This window comes from Schistocerca nitens, chromosome 1, assembly GCF_023898315.1.
Source record: "Schistocerca nitens isolate TAMUIC-IGC-003100 chromosome 1, iqSchNite1.1, whole genome shotgun sequence".
NCBI classification, from domain to species: Eukaryota; Metazoa; Arthropoda; class Insecta; order Orthoptera; family Acrididae; genus Schistocerca; species Schistocerca nitens.
The window spans coordinates 1,058,408,775-1,058,430,555 of NC_064614.1; the positions used below are offsets into that span (position 1 = coordinate 1,058,408,775).

Consider the following 21,781-nt stretch of genomic DNA (forward strand, 5'->3'; position numbering starts at 1 on the left):
GAGAATCATAAATGGTCATGAGATGTGGGTCCACAGTTATGACATTGAGACCAGTGTTCAACCTTCACAATGGGTTGGGAAAGGTTCTCCAAGACCAAAAACAGCTCATCAGGTTAGGTCAAATGTCAATGCCATGCTGATAGTTTTCTTTGGCTCTTTGAAGGATAAGTTCATCATGAATTCATGTCACTGGGACAAACTATTAATCAATGGTACTATCAGGATGTGTTGCAACACCTGCGAGAAAATGTGAGAAGGAAACAGGCCTGAAATGTGGCGAGACAATACCTGACTTCTGCAGCACAATAACGCACCTGCACATTCATCCCTGTTGCATGACTATTGCACAAAAAATGAAATCACTGTTGAGCCGTGGCGGCTTGGTTTGCTGGCCTAACTACCTCTGGCACCGGTATCGACAGTCACCTGCCTTGTGCCTGGCAGGGGGGTTTTGGTTGGGCCGATTTGGGTTTGACAATACATGTACCCCAGCCTGATCGCTGAGCGACTTGTCAAATGTTGGACAGCCACTAAAGAAGGTGATGAAGGTCGTGCTCTGGAGCTCTGCTGACAGGGGCTTCCTTCTGTTATTTGAAAAGGAGTTAAAAGGATAATTGACAGTGGGGAGAGTGCACCATAACATACTGACTATTGATATTCTAGCCCTGTGGTTTTATTGTTTAAAGGAAAATTGGCACAATATTATTGTGTCTTGTTCAGTAAATAATACATATTTGTTTGTTCTGCAGTGTGCCTTTGCCTGAGAGTGGCCAATGGTTGCTAGTGCGTCTTCTTTGAAGCCACATGATTCTGTTAATTGCTTGTGAGCACCCGCTTGGAGTGCAATGTAATGAATTGAAGTGGTAACACCGGTGTCATGGTACTGTATCAGGTATTTGGTATTACTTTGAAATCTAATTGTGATTTAGTAAAGTGCATTTATTCTAACTTAAGTTGATGTGTTTTAGTCCTAATTGAATTATGTAGGGCCACTACTGATTGAAATTTTCTGCTTTGCTTAAGCTCACCTTAACTAGTGTTTCTTAAGGCAATTTAGCAGTACTCACTCATGCCTCAGGGGTGGTTTAACTGCAACTGCTCTGTTTGTACCTGCATTTTGTCAGTTACATGTACTCGCTTTTTCATCTTACCTAGACGGAGACGTATGTACTTATTGTATATGACAAAATCCATTCTAATTGTCTCTGTCAATCTTAATGAGTTTCCCCTGATCTGATTAAAATCCTTGTGAAGGTGTATATATCTTTAACTACTTGTTTTATCTAAGGTTACGAGTTGTATTTATCTCGTTAAAGTGAGTCTCATCATTTGTGAGTGTATATTCTGTTATTGTTTATGGGCACTGCCTCGCGTGTGATTTATACTCACAATTGATTGCAAAGCATGCGAGTCTGACTTGGTGCTTGCAGCCGTGACTTCTGGGCCGCTACCTTGGCGCCATCCTGCCCAACACCTGAGGTCTAAGTTATTGCCATGGGAGTGCTCTGCTGTGTCTTCTGTCATACTTAGCAAAAGTTGAGTAGTTGTCTTGTTCCTTGGAGCTATACCTGGGTTGGGTGACTGCTGCCAGGGCTGTAGACTGTGGAGAATTAACTCACAAACTTTTGTAAATTACTGAACGATTCAAATTTCATTGTTACTGTTCATAAACTCAGATGCCTTATGTTTATTGACTACTGTTTCCTTTTGCTTATATTGGTAAATTTCAGTAGTTTGTCATTGTAAATGTTGCTATAATTCTGACGGTTTTCATGTTGTTATTAATCTAGAATTTAATTGATAAGTATGTTCTTAAAGAGAAGTTAATTTGGTGAAAACAATGAACTATCTGATGGGTCTCCCTTCCACGTGTTGATGTTTGATCCGTTCCTATCCTGAACCTGTTACCTGGGTTTCAATTGGTAGCAGAACAATCTGCTAGCTTAAAAGGGGGGGGGGGGGGGGGATGGTTCATATTTTCCCTCCTGGCTTGTTTGTAGTTTCAACTAATGTAGTTCACCTTATGTAGTTGTTAGAATATGGTATTCGTACCAGTGCACTAATTTTTCTTTGGTTTCAGAAGGTTTGCCTGCACAATGAGCTTGTCCCCGGATTTCCCACCCTGAACATGAACATCTTCTCTACGAAATGCGAATTCATGGGATTCCCGTGGATGGAAGTGTACCCAAGTTAGCGACCCGGCTGCGTGCAGTGGTTGGTTGCTCCCTTTCACCCTCAGCAGACACCTTTGGTGGGGTAGGTGACTTTCTCTCCAGTATTTCCACTGTGTTGGAGGAATTGTGTCATAACATTTCATTTCTTGAGGCGAGTCAGCCCACTCAAAACAAGTGTGTCATCTGCAGGCACATTTAGCTCACCTAGGTAACTAACTGATCTTGGATTTATAGATCTTAAAGATTCCAATAGACAGCTTTGGTAGCAGTTTGCTGATAGAGTCAGTGAGTTCCAGTTCAGGGTAGTGCCACTGAGCTTAGAGCGCGGTGGTTCGGGTTCTGAGCAGTAGTTTCTTGGGTCATTTTGGTAAAATACCAAACCCCATCAGGGGTCTTCTTAGTGGGATTTTGGAACTGGCAGTTGAGAGTTTACTTCAGGTCCAGCAAATTTTTTTTTTAAGTACTGTAGTCTGTGAAGCCTCGTGGGTTGGGTTGTTTGGGGAGGAGACCAGACAGCAAGGTCATCGGTCTCATCGGATTAGGGAAGGATGGGGAAAGAAGTCGGCCATGCCCTTTCAATGGAACCATCCTGGCATTTGCCTGGAGCAATTTAGGGAAATCACAGATAACCTAAATCAAGATCGGCAGATGCGGGATTGAAGTGTCGAGCTAGAGTGTGAGTTTTACTGGAGGGTGCAAGAGACTTCAGAAACAGTAAGTCAGTACTTTGAACATGTGTATACGGCAGTGTCAGCTCCCAATTTGTGTGTGACTGGTTCGGAGAGCATTTCTAATGTGTTAGATGGGATGTGACCTCAGGATCACTCTCGCTTGAACTTTTCCCCTCAGCCTAGTACTTTTAATCAGTTTTGAGAGCTGATTAACTCTATACAGGCACTTTTGCTTTTAGATGAACAACGCGAGAGGGAGGGTAGAATGTGGATGTTGCCCTTGAGTAATCAACCTCCAGTAGCGCGAGTGGTAAATCGGGTTTCTGATTACAGACGGTGTTATCGATGTAAAGAGCCAGATCATTTAGTGCACGGGTGTCCTGTGTGTGCGCTCCTTGGTTCGTGCAGTTCGGTGTCATTGTTAGACTACCAGAGGTATCTGGAATTCCGCCATTTGTGTAAATTCTCTTCCCTGCATCCTATCACTCAGAGATGTCATGTAGACGATGGGTGGGAGTTACCCTTAGTGGGCAAGGCGTGGGGCAGCTTGTCTGACGGGAATTTTTCTCGGCTGGTTGATCTGGTTTTGGTAAAGGATCTTAAATTACCTTTACTAATGGGTTGTGATTTCAAACAGTGCTTCTGGTCTGGTCCTTGATTATGAGAGTGGTGCTGTTTTCTTTAAATTTTCCCCAGTTCAAAAGATTTCCCTTTGTTCTCGCCATCACCCTACGTGGGTTAATTTAGTTAGTAGCGACGGTACTGGGTTTGAGTTGAGTCATTTACCACTTGATCAGGCAAGGCAGGTATTTGAGCAGTTAGGACAACATTCTGATGTGTTGTGCGATAAGTTGGGTGTTACCAATCTGGCTGAATAACCATCCGCGTAGTCAACGATGTACCGGTCCGTCAGTCTCCTTACAGACTGTGCTGTCCCATCCTCTGTCCTCTCCAGACCTGGACCCTGTGGACTTTTCTTTTTATTTTCAAAGTTCAAAATTCTGTTGAAAGGACGAAGATTTGCAATGATAGATGAGATAAAAGAAAATTCGCAGACGGAGCTTCACAAGATCCAGCAAGAGGCATAGCAAGATTGCTTCCGGAAGTGAAAATGACATTGGGAGCGATGTATCAACTGTGGAGGAAAATATTTTGAAGCAGATCATGCACAATAAGTAAAAGGTAAGAAAAGAAAAATTTTGTGGACTAAGTTCTGGAATTTTTTTAACAGACCTCGTAAAACTTTTTAAAACTTAAATTTTAAAAGCTATTAATATTAGCTCCATTTCTATCTGGAGAATGAAGTTCAGATTTCTCTGCAACCTGCAACTTTCCAATATATTACCAAAATGTTGTCACTCAAGTATAATTAGAGTACATAATAATATTTAAAACTAATTCACAGCTCAAAGTCTTGTTTTTAATAAAATCATTCCCTGCGAAAAGTGGTTGAAATTCTGGTGGTGATTTTTCTCTTGAGGGATCTCTCCCTCAAATAGTTCTATATGCATATTATGACTATGAGGAGCAAGGCAGAAAGTGCTCTTCCTTGTGTATGATTTATCTTCACAGTATGAAGTAATATAATGAAAATATCTTAACTATAGCGTTTCTTCTCTTACCTTTTGTCTGACATGTCTCTATATGTTCCAACCTTTCAATAGGTGATAACATTCCCGTGAGCCCACAATTTGGACAGTCAAAATCTTCCTCATCCTCCTCTTTCAGAACCTCATCTCCTTCATAAAGACTGAAATATAAAAGGAAATGTGTTTGTATAGACTTAATACCCCAACACAAAAGTAAGTTAATTTTCATAAATTTTTTTGCAGGTAGGGTAAACAAGAGACACTAGTGGGAATTCTGTAAATAAATTTCAGATCAAGTACATGTCAAAATAGAATTTTGCTTCTTTAACTGAATCACTGTTGCAACACCGTCATCCAACCTGCCTTCTGTCCTCACAATTACTTCATCAAAGTGAAATAATTGATACTTGAGACTACAGAAATTTGTACTGGCTACAACACTGAGAGCTTTACAATAATTAGTCCCACAAATCTTAATGGCACAACAATGACAGCATATGAATATATTTTGTTTTGATCTTATAATTTGAAATATAAAATCCCTGAATTTCATTCTGAAATTTTTGATAATATTAATGACCACATGACAAGAGAGAAAATATTATTCACACTGGTATATGAGTGTAGTTTTTCTTTGGAAATGGCTGTACCACAAAGCAAGATCAGTTTAAGATCGCAGCTCTCTACTTTGACAACTGAGTGTTTAGGCTTTTCTACAAGCTGTTTCATATAGACAAATCAAAAACTCATAGACAACAGTATCAAAAACTTGTTATTTTATTAATGATGTTTTTCAATTTCACACAGGGTTTTCAGTATGGCTCAGTTAATACTAGTGCATCCTTCATGTCCAGTGATCAAACCATTTCTACCAATGAGGTTTCTATTCTTGTCGTATGAAACCAACAAAATGTTCTCCAGGAAGCACCTGACTTTTACCTTATCTATCACATGTGACAAAACTGTGTGCTTAACTGAGATTACTTTGCTCTTCACATGAGAGAACAGAATGTATCATGTGGAATGATACTGGGTTTATGGACAGGAAACTCTATAAACCTTAGTATGTGTTATTAACTGTAGTCTGTGCCCACAAGTAACAAATGTTGTTGTTGTTGTGGTTTTCAGTACTGAGACTGGTTTGATGCAGCTCTCCATGCTACTCTATCCTGTGCAAGCTTCTTCATCTCCCCTACCTACATCCTTCTGAATCTGTTTAGTGCATTCATCTCTGGGTCTCCCTCTACAGTTTTTTCCCTCCGTGCTGCCCTCCAATACTAAATTGGTGATCCCTTGATGCCTCAGAATATGTCCTACCAACCGATCCCTTCTTCTAGTCAAGGTGTGCCACAGATTTCTCTTCTCCCCAATTCTATTCAATACCTCCTCATTTGTTATGTGATCTACCCATCTAATCTTCAGCATTCTTCTGTAGCACCACATTTTGAAAGCTTCTATTCTCTTTTTGTCTAAACTATTTATCGTCCACATTTCGCTTCCATACATGTCTACACTCCATACAAATACTTTCAGAAAAGACTTCCTGACACTTAAATCTATACTCGATGTTAACAAATTTCTCTTCTTCAAAAACGCTTTCCTTCCCATTACCAGGCTACATTTTATAACCTCTCTACTTCGACCATCATTAGTTATTTTGCTCCCCAAATAGCAAAACTCATTTACTACTTTAAGCACCTCATTTCCTAATCTAATATCCTCAGCATCACCCGATATAACTTCTTTTATCTCATCACACATTTCATCAATCTCTTTGTCATCTGTGGAGCTAGTTGGCATACAAAATTGTACTACTGTGTTGGGTGTGGGCTTCGTGTCAACCTTGGCCACAATAATGCGTCCACTATGCTGTTTGTGATAGCTTACTCACACTCCTATTTTTTTTTTTTCATTATTAAACCTGCTCCTGCATTACCCTTATTTGATTTTGTATTTACAGCCCTGTATTCACCTGCCACCGAAGTCTTGTTCCTCCTGCCACCGAACTTCACTAATTCCCAATATATCTAACTTTAACCTATCCATTTCCTTTTTAAATTTTCTAACCTACCTGCCCAATTAAGGGATCTGACATTCCACGCTCCGACCCATAGAACGCCAGTTTTCTTTCTCCTGATAACAATGTCCTCCTGAGTAGTGCCTGCCCGGAGGTCCGAATGGGGGACTATTTTACCTCCAGACTATTTTACCCAAGAGGACACCATCATCATTTAACCACACAATAAAGCTGCATGCCCTCGGGAAAAATTATGGCTGTAGTTTCCCCTTGCTTTCAACCGTTCGCAGTACCAGCACCCCAAGGCCGTTTTGGTTAGTGTTACAAGGCCAGATCAGTCAGTCATCCAGGCTGCTGCCCCTATTCAGCAACCACACATTTGTCTGGCCCCTCAACAGATACCCCTCCGTTGTGGTTGCACCTACGGTACGGCTATCTGTATCGCTGAGGCATGCAAGCCTCCCCACCAACAGCAAGGTGCATGGTTCATGGGGGGGGGGGGGGGTAAGTCACAGATATGAGCACAAATTTAGCGAAGGAAAGTTGCTACTCACCATATAGCGGAGATGCTGAGTCGCAGATACGAACAACAAAAAGATTCTCACAATTATAGCTTTCAGCCATTAAGGCCTTTTTCAACAATTCACACACACACACACACACACACACACACACACACACACACACACACACACACACAGATATGACTCTATTGTTGAAAAAGGCCTTAACGGCCAAAAGCTGTAATTGTGAGAATCTTTTTGTTGTGCCTATCTGCGACTCAGCATCTCTGCTGTATGATGAGTAGCAACTTTCCTTCTCTAATACAGTTACATTACATTCTGGATTTTCCACTGTTTGAAATGTGAGCACAAAATAAGCTGTCATGACATAAACGATAATTTTCGGCTCAAAAATGTAAACCTGTTGGATGTTAGTGCACAAATTATCAATAGAAACAGTCACAAAACTGTGCCAATGTTTTGGAATTTAAATCATTTAAGGGATGGGACCGCTTGTGTGACTGTCATCTGCATTTTCATTAGCATGTATTCCACAACTACACTAACGGTGAATGAAAGCCTCATTTTGTTCACCCTTACAGATTTGTATGAACAGTCACTGGACAAATATTTAAACAGCCTTTTATATGGTAAAACTGTTATTGGCTTTATCAAACAATGGAAAATCCTGGATGGAATATAACAATACCAGAAAAAGAAAGTTGCTACTCATCATATAGCAGAGATGCTGAGTCGTGAAAGGCACAACAAAAAGATTCACACAATTATGGCTTTCGGCTATTAAGGCCTTTGTCAGCAGTAGACACGCACGCACACACACACTCACTCACGCAAACGCAACTTGTACACACGTCTGCAATCTCAGAGAACTGTAGTTTCAGTTCTCTGAGGCTGCAGACGTGTGTGCAAGTTGTGTGTGTGTGTGTGTGTGTGTGTGTGTCTACTGCTGACAAAGGCCTTAATGGCCGAAAGCCATAATTGTGTGAATCTTTTTGTTGTGCCTATCGCGACTCAGCATCTCCGCTATATGGTGAGTAGCAACTTTCCTTCTCTGATATTGTTATTGGCTTTATGAAAGATAAGACTGTATCTCGTGACATTCAAATGTCTTCTGGCCCAAAACACATTCTCTGGGACTTGTGCTATAACTATATGTGGAGTACAGCAAAGACACTGAGCTTCCTGCACAGGAGGTGTTTCTGGTAAACTTTTGAATGAAATCTAACACCATATGGCAAAGTTAATTGCCTTCCAATTTTAAGCTGGGCAATATTGTGACAACTACCCACTGCACAGGGTGAATGTGAATAATCTATATATCTTATCCTGCAACCTACAGTGCTGGTAGGTCCTATCTCAATATGGCTGAACTTTTCACCGACTACTTCCATTCTGCAAATAAGCTGTGGGCCATCACCGGCTGAAGTATTACATCAGCAGATATAACTTATTAGACTATCAATGTTCATTTTATAAAAGATAAGAAAGCATATATCTTTGCAGATTTGAAACAGTTCTCCTCCAGCTCTAATTAAGTTTGTTACCTCTATAAATTCCTGGAATACATTCAAGCTGTTTCGTCCATGTTTGGAGTGTGGATTGGGAGGACAAAGGATACTTCTGTCTTCTCAAATAATAGTATGGTTTTGAAGAAACCAAAGCATATTACAAAAGCTGCCTTTCCAGTCAACTATGTGTCAAACTAGGCACTATTTTTATCAGTAATACATGCTATAATAATGTCAAAGGTATAAAGGAGGTCACTTCTATGTATTGTGTTCTATTGTTCAGCATGTCTAAGTGAATTTGTGCCACTTAGTACATCTGAAATAGCTGGGATGGTGTATCTTTCAATGCATGAACATTGGCAGTTCACTGGGAGGTCAAACAATAAATTGTGAGCCTGCTACAAAAGAAATCACAGATCATGACTGGTTATCATGATATACCTGAATGGCTAGGTACTTTGGTGGAGTCCGAGCAAGTTTACACAAATATCCCTTAATGTGACATAACTGTTACTTATTAACTTGAATAACATGTCTGATGTGTAACAGTACTACATATTGTTGCAATCACCCACCCCCAATCCCTTTCTCTGCCTCCCACTTCTCTCTCCCTCTACCCATCCCATTCAACGCAATCCCCACCACAACATAATCCACCTGTCGAAATGCAGCATCGTGCATCCACACGGTGCCATGTGGGGGAATAGGAGTGTGCAAGCATGCGTGTGTATATGTGTGTGAGTGTGTTTTCTGTGTGAATTTGTATTCTACCTCGGAAAAGGATTACTCTGAAAGATAGCAAGTTTCTTTTATTTCTGTGTCTGCCAATAGAGAACTCAATGTGTCTGCTTTTCAGTGAGTGGTCCCCATTAATCCAAAAGTATTTACATTCATTTTAATGGTATTCATGTTGATCCGAGATTTATTATAAACAGCAAACATATGCAACTGCAAGAGATGTTAAAGTCGGCTGTGCAATATACTGTTACTGTGAGCAGCCTCATTCTATTTTTAAGCTTGCTATTATACGATGCTTCCAGCTGGACAGTAGTAGTTTAAAACTGTGCCACAGCTAAAAGATATAACTGTTTATGATCAGTGCAAAAAATACACCGAGAAATTACCATATGGTCACTGCTCAGTGTAACGAAGAACCGAAGTCCACCACACTGCCAGCTCCCTGGTGGCATCAGGGTGCGCTAGTCAATGGCAGTGTATTAGCTGAGAGTGGCCTGCCTGTTAAATTTCTACCTCCCTTGGCCTTTTGCATAACTCCAGCAATGTAGACCAGTTCTTAGGACCATTGCCAGTAAAAGGCAAGGTTCTGTGTTTGAATCTTGGTCCGACACACAGTTTTAATCTACCAGGAATTTTTTACCGTGTTTCTGGCAGCACATTTCTGGATACTGAACTCAATCTTGTTCTACTGATAAGAAATCTGTATTTTAATAAATTATTTTTCTCGTATTTGCTTTCCATCTGTAGTCTGTATGCCTAAGTGACATTTTGGTTTATAATTTGAATGAAATATTGCTGTTCATTTCAAAAATATGTCTTTAGTTTTATCAGATTAAAACACTGGTATTTGTCATTTGTAATGGGTATTCCATGAATTAAAATTTATGTGTTAGACCAGAGAGGTTTACACAAATTACCAGTTATAGGTGATGTTGGTTGTCATACGGATACCACCCTTCTCCTCGTGAGGACAAGGTTGCCATTCATGGTCAAATGGGTTTCTGCCCATAAGTAATTCAGAGTTACAGTCTGGCCCGATGTACAGGACCTTCTGGTCAGCTGCCAGTAACCTCTTTACAGAGTATGCTAGCTCTGCACGCATGAATGCAGGTAAAGCATGTGACAGCTCTGTCTCCAAGTCTGCGGATCCTGTACCTGTCAATGAGAACCATAAACTGTGATCTACTGAAAATGCTTAGATCCTCAAATAAACTTACCACATAATATGGATTAAAAAAAAAAAACAGTCAAGATGAAAGACAACATACCTTGGAGCCTCAATTCCAAAAGTTGGTCCCACTTTTTGCGTAACTGAGCTGCCCGTACCAGCAACCGCCCAGCACCTCCAGCATCAGTAAACTCCAACTGTAGCCAACCATCAAATACTAACCTGTTCAAAGAACAAAATTTGACGAAATCAGTGTCCCAGTTAAAACATAAAAAAAGAATTCTTTAATTTGTTGCTAATACTGGAAAATAAATTGTTTCTCTTCACAAATTTAACATCTACAAGTGTGTAATAAATGCTTTTTTTTATGTGACTGTTTAGGCACAAGGCACATCCTTTTGTTTCTTACTGAAGGGTGCAATACTGCACAAATGGTAGTTTTGCCAATGTGTGTTAAGAAAAAGATCTACAAAATGGTTCTCCAAATTTAATGCAGTAGATGACAACAATAGTGACTAGTGATTTAGGACACTGAACAGCATGGTTATACTAAAATACTGTACAACAATTGCTGAAATTGCTAGTAATCAAACACTGATAAAATGGAATACTGGTTAAAATCGGAGTCACTTTTACCTGGCACACTCTACTCTCTATGTACATTCATACTCAAATGACCATAATTTGAGTCTTTAACTTTTAAAGTTTCATAAACGGAATTACACATATTGTACAAAGGCTACAAAAGCCATAAAATGTAGCTGACTCTGACAATAAATAATGGGTTAGCCAGCTACCTTGGAAATGTATTAAAATATACTTCCTGTTAGTTTAGGAAAACCAGATATTATCAAAAAATTTGAAACAATTATGACATTCATCTCACTTTATGCTACAATACAGAGCAGATTGGGAAGTAAACTGATCACTGCCCTATTGTCAGAATATGAAGTACAGTCAGTTAAAATATAATTCATGGAATAATAAGGTAAATGAATTTTCTGTATTAGTTTGCCATCATTGTATTTTGTGAATAAAACCATCTAGATAACTATTACATTCTTCCATTATTTATTATGCCATTTCAGCTACTGCCATCCCACAGAGATCTGCAATTAAGATTAGAGGAACTTAAAGAGCAACAGGACTTTGTTATAAGAAAAAATATCAAGAAATATTTTTAAAAGTACACTCACCAAGAAGTTTGGAACCTGCAGTACAAGGTTCAGTGTCAGTATTAAAATCTACTCCTAATCAGGGTGTCACCTAACAATTAGCTCAAAAATTTGTACAAACATATAAGTACTAGCCATCAGGTGGCACTAGTGTAGGGGATGTTGCCTTCAAATGTTAATTTCTTATTTATATTTGTGTTTATGCTTATCAAAAGACAGTCTTTCAAATATAAACATTCAAATTCAAATTATAAAATAAAATTTTATAGTTGCATAGTAATCAAATTAGCTTTTCAGATGGCACCAATTAGACATGTAGAGATCATTAAACTCACAAGTATTCATTAAATCTTTGTACAAATTTCTAGCCAACTGCTGACTGACACATCAATTAGACATTAGATCTTAATACTGACACTAAACCTTGTTCTACAGGTTCTAAGCCTTTTGGTGAGTGTATTTTTTAAAACATTTTTTAACCTTTTAATTTTTTATCTTCTGTACCTTGTTGTTGTATAACAAATGCCTGTCACTCCTTATGTTCCTCTAATCTTAACTGCAGATATCATATGATGGCAGTAGCTGACGTAGCATGATACATAATGAAAATTTTAATAGTGATCTAGATGGTTTTATTCATAAAATATAATGTACAGACAGATGCAGATAATGCACTGCAAGCTGCTGGATCTTCCTCCAAGAATAGGAAATCATGTACCACAGAGCAACATCCTACTCAAAGGTGAGCAAGAACCATTCCATTCTATTTTAGCAGCTAGTATACTATGGCAGAGAAGTATAGTCCACTGATTACAGCAAACAGGAAGCTGTCACAGTGAGGATTGGACACAAATTCTTAATAGTTTTGTTCACACCCTCATTTTCATGAATTCACATATTCTCTTGTAGCCAATACAATTGTACTCGCTTCCCCTGCTTATGTAGGTAGGCGAGAAAGTTCTTTATGGTCTGAACTTGCTTATCTGCTGCAAATATGTGCTAGACTGCTTGAATAGCACTCAGGGAGCTACAGCAAAATGTGGGATTTCATGGCAAAGTTGCATCTACTTTGACTATATCACGACTTCTGGAGAAACACTGAAAATTAAGTGCACAGATGACATGCATTCAATAGTAATTTTTACATGAAGTGTTACACTCTTTTTTATGAATAACTTCCTATTACGCATATGGAATGTGTAAACATGGTTGACACAAGGACAGTGTTCTTTTAAGTGGAATGATCATGCATCAATGTCCTTCAAAGTGAACTGTCACTTTAGAATGTCAGAATAGCCCAAAATCATACTTGTGAATACATATATTTTAAGTGGAAAATGATTTCATTTCTTAAGTATAAATCATTGTATGTAGGTAAAACTGCCAAAACTTAAGAAATTGTGTAGAAGTCAGTGTGTTTCCATAGTTTTTTGCTGAGAAAATGTCTTCTTCCAGTGCATCTGTCTCAGATAGGTATCAACTAGATGTCTTCTGAATCTTTCTGGCCAGAGCAACCTCCTTTATTTGCTTGTAAATTCTTCCTCTCTTCATATCTATCAACATTCCAAACCTTCTTCCATTACTCTTTTTCCTTCTCCTTTTCCCTCCATGATTCTCTATATCAGACAATTCCTACATGTGTCCCACCCAAGATGTTTACTTTTTTTTTGTATCAACCTCATGAAGTTCCTCTCCTCTCATACCCTACTCAGCACCTCCTCATTTCTCATTCTGTTGATCCATTTCTCTTTTAAAATGGCTCTGAGTACTATGGGACTTAACATCTCAGGTCATCAGTCCCCTAGAACTTAGAACTACTTAAACCTAACTAACCTAAGGACATCACACACATCCATGCCCGAGGCAGGATTCGAACCTGTGACCGTAGCGGTTGTGCGCTTCCAGACTGTAGCGCCTAGAACCGCACGGCCACCTCGGCTGGCATTTCTCTTTCTCCATTCTTCTCCATAACCAAGTCTCAAGACTTTTGTGTTCTTTCTGTCTGCCTGCTCACATTTCATAATGATAAGACACTACACACCACACAAAATGTTTTGGCAAACCTCTTCTTAAGTGTAATGGAGATGCTTACGGTAGTCAGAAAACCTTTCACTCTCCTGAAACCTCTCTTTTCCATGAAGATTCTGCCTCTTACTTCCTCTGTACAGCTTTGCTGGTAGTTATCAAGCTTCCCAAATACTGGAATGATGGAACCTGTTCTGATACCATTCCATCTAGTGATATATTAACAATGTTGTCTCATCTTCTGGTTCTCATCAGTTTGGTCTTGCCAATGTTCAGTTTCATTCTAAACTATTTACCCACACTTACAATATTCTGCACCATTACCTGGAGCTCTTCCTTTGTTTCTGCTAGATTAGTCATACCATTAGCGTACTTAATGGTTATTATTCTTTGTCCTCCCACTACAAGTTCTTTTGATATTACTGATTAGCTTTCCTGCTGAAAGTGCTGGAGACTACAGCAAGCCGACCGCTGTGGCCGAGCGGTTCTAGGTGCTTCAGCCTGGATCCGCGCGACCGCTACGGTCACAGGTTCGAATCCTGCCTCGGGCATGGATGTGTGTGATGTCCTTAGGTTAGTTAGATATAAGTAGTTTTAGTTATAGGGGACTGATGACCTCAGATGTTAAGTCCCATAGTGCTTAGAGCCATTTGAACCAATTTGACTACAGCAACCCTGTCTCACACCTCTTCCAATACCCACCTCTTCAGTTTCACCTTCTTCTACTCGAACTACCCTTTCTGTCACATTTAGAGTTGCTTTATCAATCTTCTGTCCTTCCAATCTGTACCAGTATCTTTCAGAATCTTCAACAATGTACACCAGTCAATTCTGTCAATGCTTTTTCCCAGTCAACAAAACAAACATACATCTCTCTATTCACTTCTAAAAATTGGATCTCTGGTCGCTCTTCCTTTTCTAGATCAGAACTGATCTTCTCCTATATCCTCCACTATTTTCCTTTCTGTTATTCTCAGAATTATTCTGATCACAGTCTTGGTAACACAGCAAATAAAACTAATTGTCCTATAATCTTTACATTAACTGGCATTTCTTTGGTAAGGGAACCATTATGAACTTAAGGCGGCTAGATACCTGCATCTTATATTTGTATTATTGATCAGATTTGTAATTCTAGCTATAGCTTCATTCCCTAAAGCCTTCGTTGCCTCAGATGGTATTTGATCTCGGCCCATCACTTTCCTTCCCCAAAGATCCTTTCCCCACCTGTCACTTTTCTGTTATTGGTTCCCAGTGATTTTCGTCACATTCTTGTTCATCTTCTAAGACTACTTCTACATCATCAGCCACTGTTCAGTTTTCTATTTTATTTTCTTGCATCTTTTGAAGAGTCACATTTCCATTTTATCAGCTCATTCATTTTACCTAATACATTCTGGGTCATCAATTCCTTTTTATTCCTCCTTTTCTTTGCTTTTACTACTTCTTTCTCTAAATTTTCCAGCATTGCATCTCTGATGTTAGCCCATTCTTCTGCTAACCCAAGCTCAGTCTCACAGTTCCCAAGTTTTCTTCCATACTACTGGTAAAGGGCAACTAGACTATATGTACTATAATTGCAAAAGTGGTGTGTTCCACATCACAGTGAGGGGCCACAATTATTATCCATGGAACATGCAACTAATTAACTAACTATGTTAATTGAAGTTACTTGGCACTGCTGGTTAAAATGTGCTGTTTTCATCTACTTCAGATAAACTTCAACAACTAACAAGAGATCTCAATAAAGTTTGAAAGTAGGCCTAAAGATAAGCTATAGTGAGACAAAAATAATATGTAATGAACACACTGAAAAGAAAATTGTACAAATTAACAATGCAATTATAGAAAGAGCGAATGGATAGCAAAATGACATAACAGAAAAGTAAAAATGGGTGGAGTGTTGGTGAACAAATAGTTTTCAAAATCAAGATTCTGGTGTGTCTGAAATGGAAAGTTTACAATCAGTGCGTATTACCAGCTTTGATTTATGGCAGTGAAACACGGGCTTCTATTGTGAAAATTATTCAAAACTGATGGTTTCTCAGTGAGAAATGGAGAGATGCATTCTGGGTGCAGGGTACAACATGTAGCCAGATGGACATATGAAAGACTGGCCAAGAAAATTCCTTGCTCGGTTTCATGAAACAGGAAAAGACTAAAATGACGACCTAATGCGATTTGGATAGATGACATCAGAAAAAAATCAGAAGCACAGTGAATGTGTACCGCTGAAGACTAATACACTGGATATCATAGAGGATGCCTTTACACTGAATTGGATTCCAAATACATCTATTTCTATGCTCCAGAAGCCACCAGATGATGATGTACTATATACTATAAGGTAATAAATAACATACATTTGACGTGTTGAGCAACTGAGAAGCACACAGATAAGACTGAAATAGTTGCTAAGCTTTTCAGCAATGTTCATCTTCAGATCTAACTGAGTAATAAAACAAACCACACAAATAAATGGCTGCATTTGCCTACCAGCTATATCACTGAGCACTGGATCATGACTAGATTGAGGGCTGTGTCAGGTGAAGTGAGGGAGAAGAAAAAGGAGCGTTAGGGAATAGAGGGTTCAAGAACTGCGAGATTGATGGCTGTAAGGGAGAGGCAGCAAGAGAATGGGATAAAAATATGTGCTATCAGTAACTTGAAGGTCCTACCCCCTCCCCTCTTGCTCAGGCAACAGCTGTGTGTGGCACATGCTGAAGATAACAACTGGATTGGGGGGATGGGGGAAATAGAACGGATGGTGAGAGATGGTACAAGGCGAGAATAGTTTTGGTGAAATGGGAGGCATGGGGACATAGGTGAATATGGGACAGGGATTGGGGCTAGGATGTATGTTGGATGAAGGATTTGTTGTAGGGACAGTTTTCACCTACATAGTTCAGAGAAGCTGGTAACTGAGGGGGTGTACAGTCTCCCTCTTTCTCGGTTCTCTGTCTACATACAACGCCACCACCCACCCTAAATTCCTCCAACTTATGCTTCCAATTCATTGTGTGCCACATGCAAATTCTCCTGCTCGTGCCACTGTGGACAAACCAACTCACATTTGTATGCCATTCTCCTACTGAATCTTTTCCCAGCCATCAGCCTCTCTTGCTGCCATCTCTCTTCAATCCTCTCATCCAGTCCACCAGACAACCCCTTATTCCAGTTTATATACATCCATCTTCTGACAGGTGTTGGGACATTGGTTGCTATGTTTATGTGCAATAATGATGATGCCTTCAGCTGTGTATTTGTTTTTATTTATTTACCACCACTTTTGGTGGTACAATTCACTACCTTCAGGTCACAGGTACAGCAAACATGCTGTTCAACTCTGATGTGGTTGTGTGCAGGTAGACGTGCATTGAGAACACTGCCCACATAAAAAGTCAAGGGTAGTTTTACTACAAGGACTATTCAGAAAGTAGGGAACGTTTCTGTCTGATGCTGCTAGGCGCATGCCGATCGCGTATGTTTTCGTATGTGCTTGCTCGGCAGTTCAGTCGGCATCCATCCATGGCAGCAGGAACATCTCTGCACATCTGGTTTTTTCGATATTTGAATTTGAAATGTGCGCTGCAATCGAAAATCCTGCCAATTGTGAGGTGCGGTCTGTGATACGGTTTTTGTTGGCAAAAAACCTAAAACTTATAGAAATTTATCGTGAACTGTGCGAAGTGTACAGAAACAACGTAATGAGTGAATGTTTCATCTGGAAATGGTGCATTCGGTTTAAAAATGGCTGAATCAGCGTTCATGATGAAGAGAAGAGTGGACACCCGAGCATTGTGACTGATGATCTTATCGCTAAAGTTGCTGAAACGATTCATTAAAACCATCGCTTCACAATAACGGAGCTTTCGCTTTCTTTTCCAACAAATTCTGAGGAAAGCTGATTTCCAAAATTTTGTTTTTGCACGACAATGCCTGACCTCACACGGCAAACTGCACTAAAGAACTCCTTAATTCATTCAAATGGGAAATTTTCCTTCATCCACCTCACAGCCCCGATCTTGCACCAAGCGACTTCCACTTGTTTCCCAATATGAAGAACTGACTTGCAACGCAGCGCTTTGATGACGACACGGAACTCCAGGCGGGTGTGACTCACTGGCTGAATTCTCTGGCGGCAGAATTTTACAACGAAGGTCTTTCAAAGCTTGTCCACTGCTATGATAAGAGCCTCAATGTGTTTGGTGACTGTGTGGAAAAGTAGTATGTCAGTAGCTTTTTCAGATGTATATAATAAAATGTACTTCTTGTACTTAGTTTTTTTTCCCCCCCAAAATGTTCCGTACTTTCTGAGCAGCCCTCGTAGAATATTAAAGAACACGAAATAAAGTTCCTTCATGGTGTATATAATTTACAAGGAAAGCAAATAATGATTCAGTGGCTGAAGGAAAAAGAAAAAAAAGTTACACACTGACTGTAGTTGATGTCTTCACTGTTTTAGTACTGTATTTTTGTATAATAAGTTGAACAACATGTTTGTTGTACCTATGGACATGAAGGTGCTTAACTGTAACACTGAAGTCATTTGTAAATAAATAAAAACTACTACACACAGCTGAAGGCATCATCATTATTGCACCTCATTCCAGTTGTTTCCAATTCAGCTCGCCAGAATAACTCAGCCATGAGCATATTTTTGTTAGCCAATTAACTATGAGGTAGAACAGTGTCAAATGCTTAGCAATGATTCAAATCTTGTTTATCTAACTGCCAATCACTCAATGTCTCAACTATACAGTTTTTTAATTCCAAGCAGGATTTCCCAGTATCATTTCAAGAAGAAGAAATTTTAAGTAGCATGAAAGTTATCAAAGATAGAGCAGAAAACAGGTGTAATGCAACCAGGTAGAAGGCAATGCATTGTCTCATTGCTGACTCTTTTTTAAATTATCAGTCTCTTGATTGGTTTGACCCCTAATTTTTTCATCCCTTGCCTCTGTAATGTTTTGCTGTATATCCATTGTTGTTTGCCATGGTTAGGAAGAGAGTGGGAGCTGCAATAGTATTTTTTACTATCATAAATAGTAAGTTCATCTGAAAATTTAGTTTCTGGAACTCACACTCATATATTTTAGGAGGCAGATGCTGCATGCACAATTTGTTACAATACACAAATTTAAAGAATAATATACAGCACAATAAAATACTCATTTAACATACCTGGAAAATTTGCCAGTTGTGTCAATGGTTTGGGCAAATAAAAGCAATGTTGGGAGTGTAGGCATCCTCATACATGTCACCAAGTAAGGTTTTGTTGTCTCCAACAAAGACCTGCAAATCAGCTTTGAAATTAGTAACTGCTCAATTATTTTTTCTCTCTACATTTAGCTTCTTAGATGCAAGATATATTGAATAACCTTAATTCAATACTGAATACAACATGACAATTGAAAGAAGAAATGCAGTTATCAGTTCTTTGTTCCTTCAAGGTTACTGTTTACTACTTCCTCAGAAGAGATGTGCATGTTGATGGATCTTCAAACAATTATTTGAAATAAACTAAGCACCTCCCACTTACCTACATATTATACAGACACATAAATGTATTATTTGTAATTAGCGATGATCGTGATTTTATTCATGTGACCCTTACATGATTTAACAGGTGAAAGAAAAATTAATGTATTTAGCTCAAGATAGAATCAAAATGTAAGCACACTAAGCTATGAAAATTAGTACAATACTATTTTATAAATTATATCAGAGGTAGTGTTCTCTGGAATGTGGACTAATAGACAGTTCACAGCACTGATGTGAGAGACAGTCACACAGGCTCACTAAGGTCCACATCTGTAGCAGCAAGTTTCCCTGTACCCTTTTTCAAACACTGGCAGAACAGCTGTTCACTGGCAACTATACACTTTCAAAGTAGAATGCTAAGTTGACATGTGTGGTACAACTTTGTGGCATAAAAACTTAAGTCACTAACTTCACATCCACTTGATACTTGCATACTTCTTACGTTCAATCATGAAACTGTAGCTTTAAGCCAGGTGTAGGTGCAGCTCAGCACTAACGATGGGCTCAGGTTTTCCGACACAATAAGAGGCTTACTTTTTGGGACAAAAGACAGCTTCATTAAGCAATTTAAATATTCAGCAGAATAACAGAATTGTTGATTGCAACCTCATCACTAAGATCCACAGAAAACTGCAATGGGTGCAGAAGCAATATAAGTCAGCGGCTCATGTGGCTTCTGGTCCAGCAAGTGAAAGGCATCACAATGCTATGGCACAATATTCAATATTGTAATAGTGTGTTTGGTATTAACATAGGATGTGCTCACTGTCAACTTTCAAAGACTCTGTAGTTTAGTTCAGAATCTGTATTGTGTGGGAATATTTCATAATCAGTTCCAGTGAAATTAGTGTTGAAAATTCACCTCAGAAGAAGTGAAAAATATAAACAAAATATATTTTTGATTAATAGTAAAAAAGTAATGTATGAAAAGTAGCAACAATATGGAAAGTGTAGACTGCTATTCATCACACAAAGGAGGTCCTGAGTCACAGACAGACACATTGCAAAAGAACACTCCTCCTTCAAAGTAGAAAACCCACACACATTCACACCATTACAACTCACAAACACATGGCCACTGTCTTCAGGCACCAAGATCCGACTGCAACTGCCTCCAGGAGACAAAGGCTATGTGCACACAGTTGTGCTTGTGTGAATGTGTATGTGTTTTCTACTTCTACAGGAGGACCTTCTCTGAAAACTAACATATTTCTAGCATTCTTCTTCAATGTACCTGTCTGCAACTCAACACATTTTCTGTATGGTGAGTAGCAATCTGTCCTTTCCATATTGTTGTTATTCAATGGATTTTCCATTGTTTCATTTTGTATGCAAAGTAGCATTTACATCACTGCTGGTGTAACAGAAAACAGGATGTGTCAGTTGACAGACCTGCTGCTGCTGCCACTGCTGGAAGGAGTAGTTCACAGGATAAGTGAGGGAAACAGCCTAAGAAAAATGAAATAAGCCAGAAACCCGCTGTCAGATTCACAGCCAGATTGAAACACTTCCAGATAATCTCAACTGCCACTGTTTCCAGACAAGAAATACATATATTTGAAGAAAAGGCATTCAATTTTTCTTCTCTTGTATTTGGACTCAAATGTGAAAAATGAGTTTTACTTCCATTATTTTAACAAAAATCTTAATTTGAAATTTGGTCAAATCCAAGATGATACCTGCATGAAACATTAGGAACAACTTACAGAATGTGTAGATCTTTCATTGCAACTCTCTCGAAAAAGAGGTAGTTGAACAAGAACTATGTTGTTGTTGTTGTTGTTGTTGTTGTCTTCAGTCCGGAGACTGGTTTGATGCAGCTCTCCATGCTACTCTATCCTGTGCAAGCTTCTTCATCTTCCAGTACTTACTGCAACCTACATCCTTCTGAATCTGCTTAGTGTATTCATCTCACGTACACAAAAAGAGCAGGACACCAAACCAGACACTGAGGCACATAACTGAATTGTGCTGAGATTGTAATGACAGTGTCTGTCTCATGTTTAACTTCTTGCAGAATCTTCCATCACCAAAGATTTCCATATAAGACACTGAAGTATGTCCATTACGGGTCAGTTACTTCTGTGTCAGCAACTTAAAGACAAAAAAATCTGGGTTATTTTTGTATTATGAAGGTGAAGCAAACAAAAGATGCAATAAAGTTTGTAGAACGGTCTTCAAATACAGACATGAATTTTTATCTCTAACCTTTTTTCTGTTGGCTATCCTGTACAACACAACAACAGTACAATGGTTCAAATTTGTTTTGTTCTAACCAGCTGTGGGCACTTCTACAAAATAATGCATTACTTTCTCACTAGAAATTATTCCTTTCTTAGCAATGTCTGAGATTTTGGTACAATAAAGAAAAGAACCCAAGAAATATGACTGCTTGTAAGAAGAGCATGAAGACATATGCAATCATGTTTTAAGTTTCATGTGATAAAATTTGAATTCCCATACATTCTGGATTTTTGTTATTGATGGAAAACCTACAACAAAAACATTCCTTTAGTTGTGGAATCAGTGCGAATGAACATTCCTGACCATCATGATAACGTAAGGAAGTCAAAGCCCACACAGAAAGATTCAGGTACAAATTTTTCCCACTCGTTAATCCAGAGTGGAATGGTAGAAAAAAGTCTGAA

At 39.0% G+C, this 21,781-nt stretch overlaps 1 protein-coding gene across 5 annotated transcripts in view; it reads right to left on the reverse strand.

The window, feature by feature from the left end:
• Positions 1-21,781, reverse strand: part of LOC126197430 (probable ATP-dependent RNA helicase DHX34) — a 191,449-nt gene that overhangs the window by 21,041 nt on the left and 148,627 nt on the right. For all 5 annotated transcript variants that reach the window (XM_049934634.1, XM_049934633.1, XM_049934636.1 and 2 more), the window contains 4 exons: positions 18,774-18,884; positions 10,490-10,611; positions 10,139-10,376; positions 4,468-4,595 (listed from right to left, as the gene is read on the reverse strand). In XM_049934634.1, coding sequence (XP_049790591.1) covers positions 4,468-4,595; positions 10,139-10,376; positions 10,490-10,611; positions 18,774-18,884 — 599 coding nt within the window. The remainder of the gene's footprint in view (positions 1-4,467; positions 4,596-10,138; positions 10,377-10,489; positions 10,612-18,773; positions 18,885-21,781) is intronic.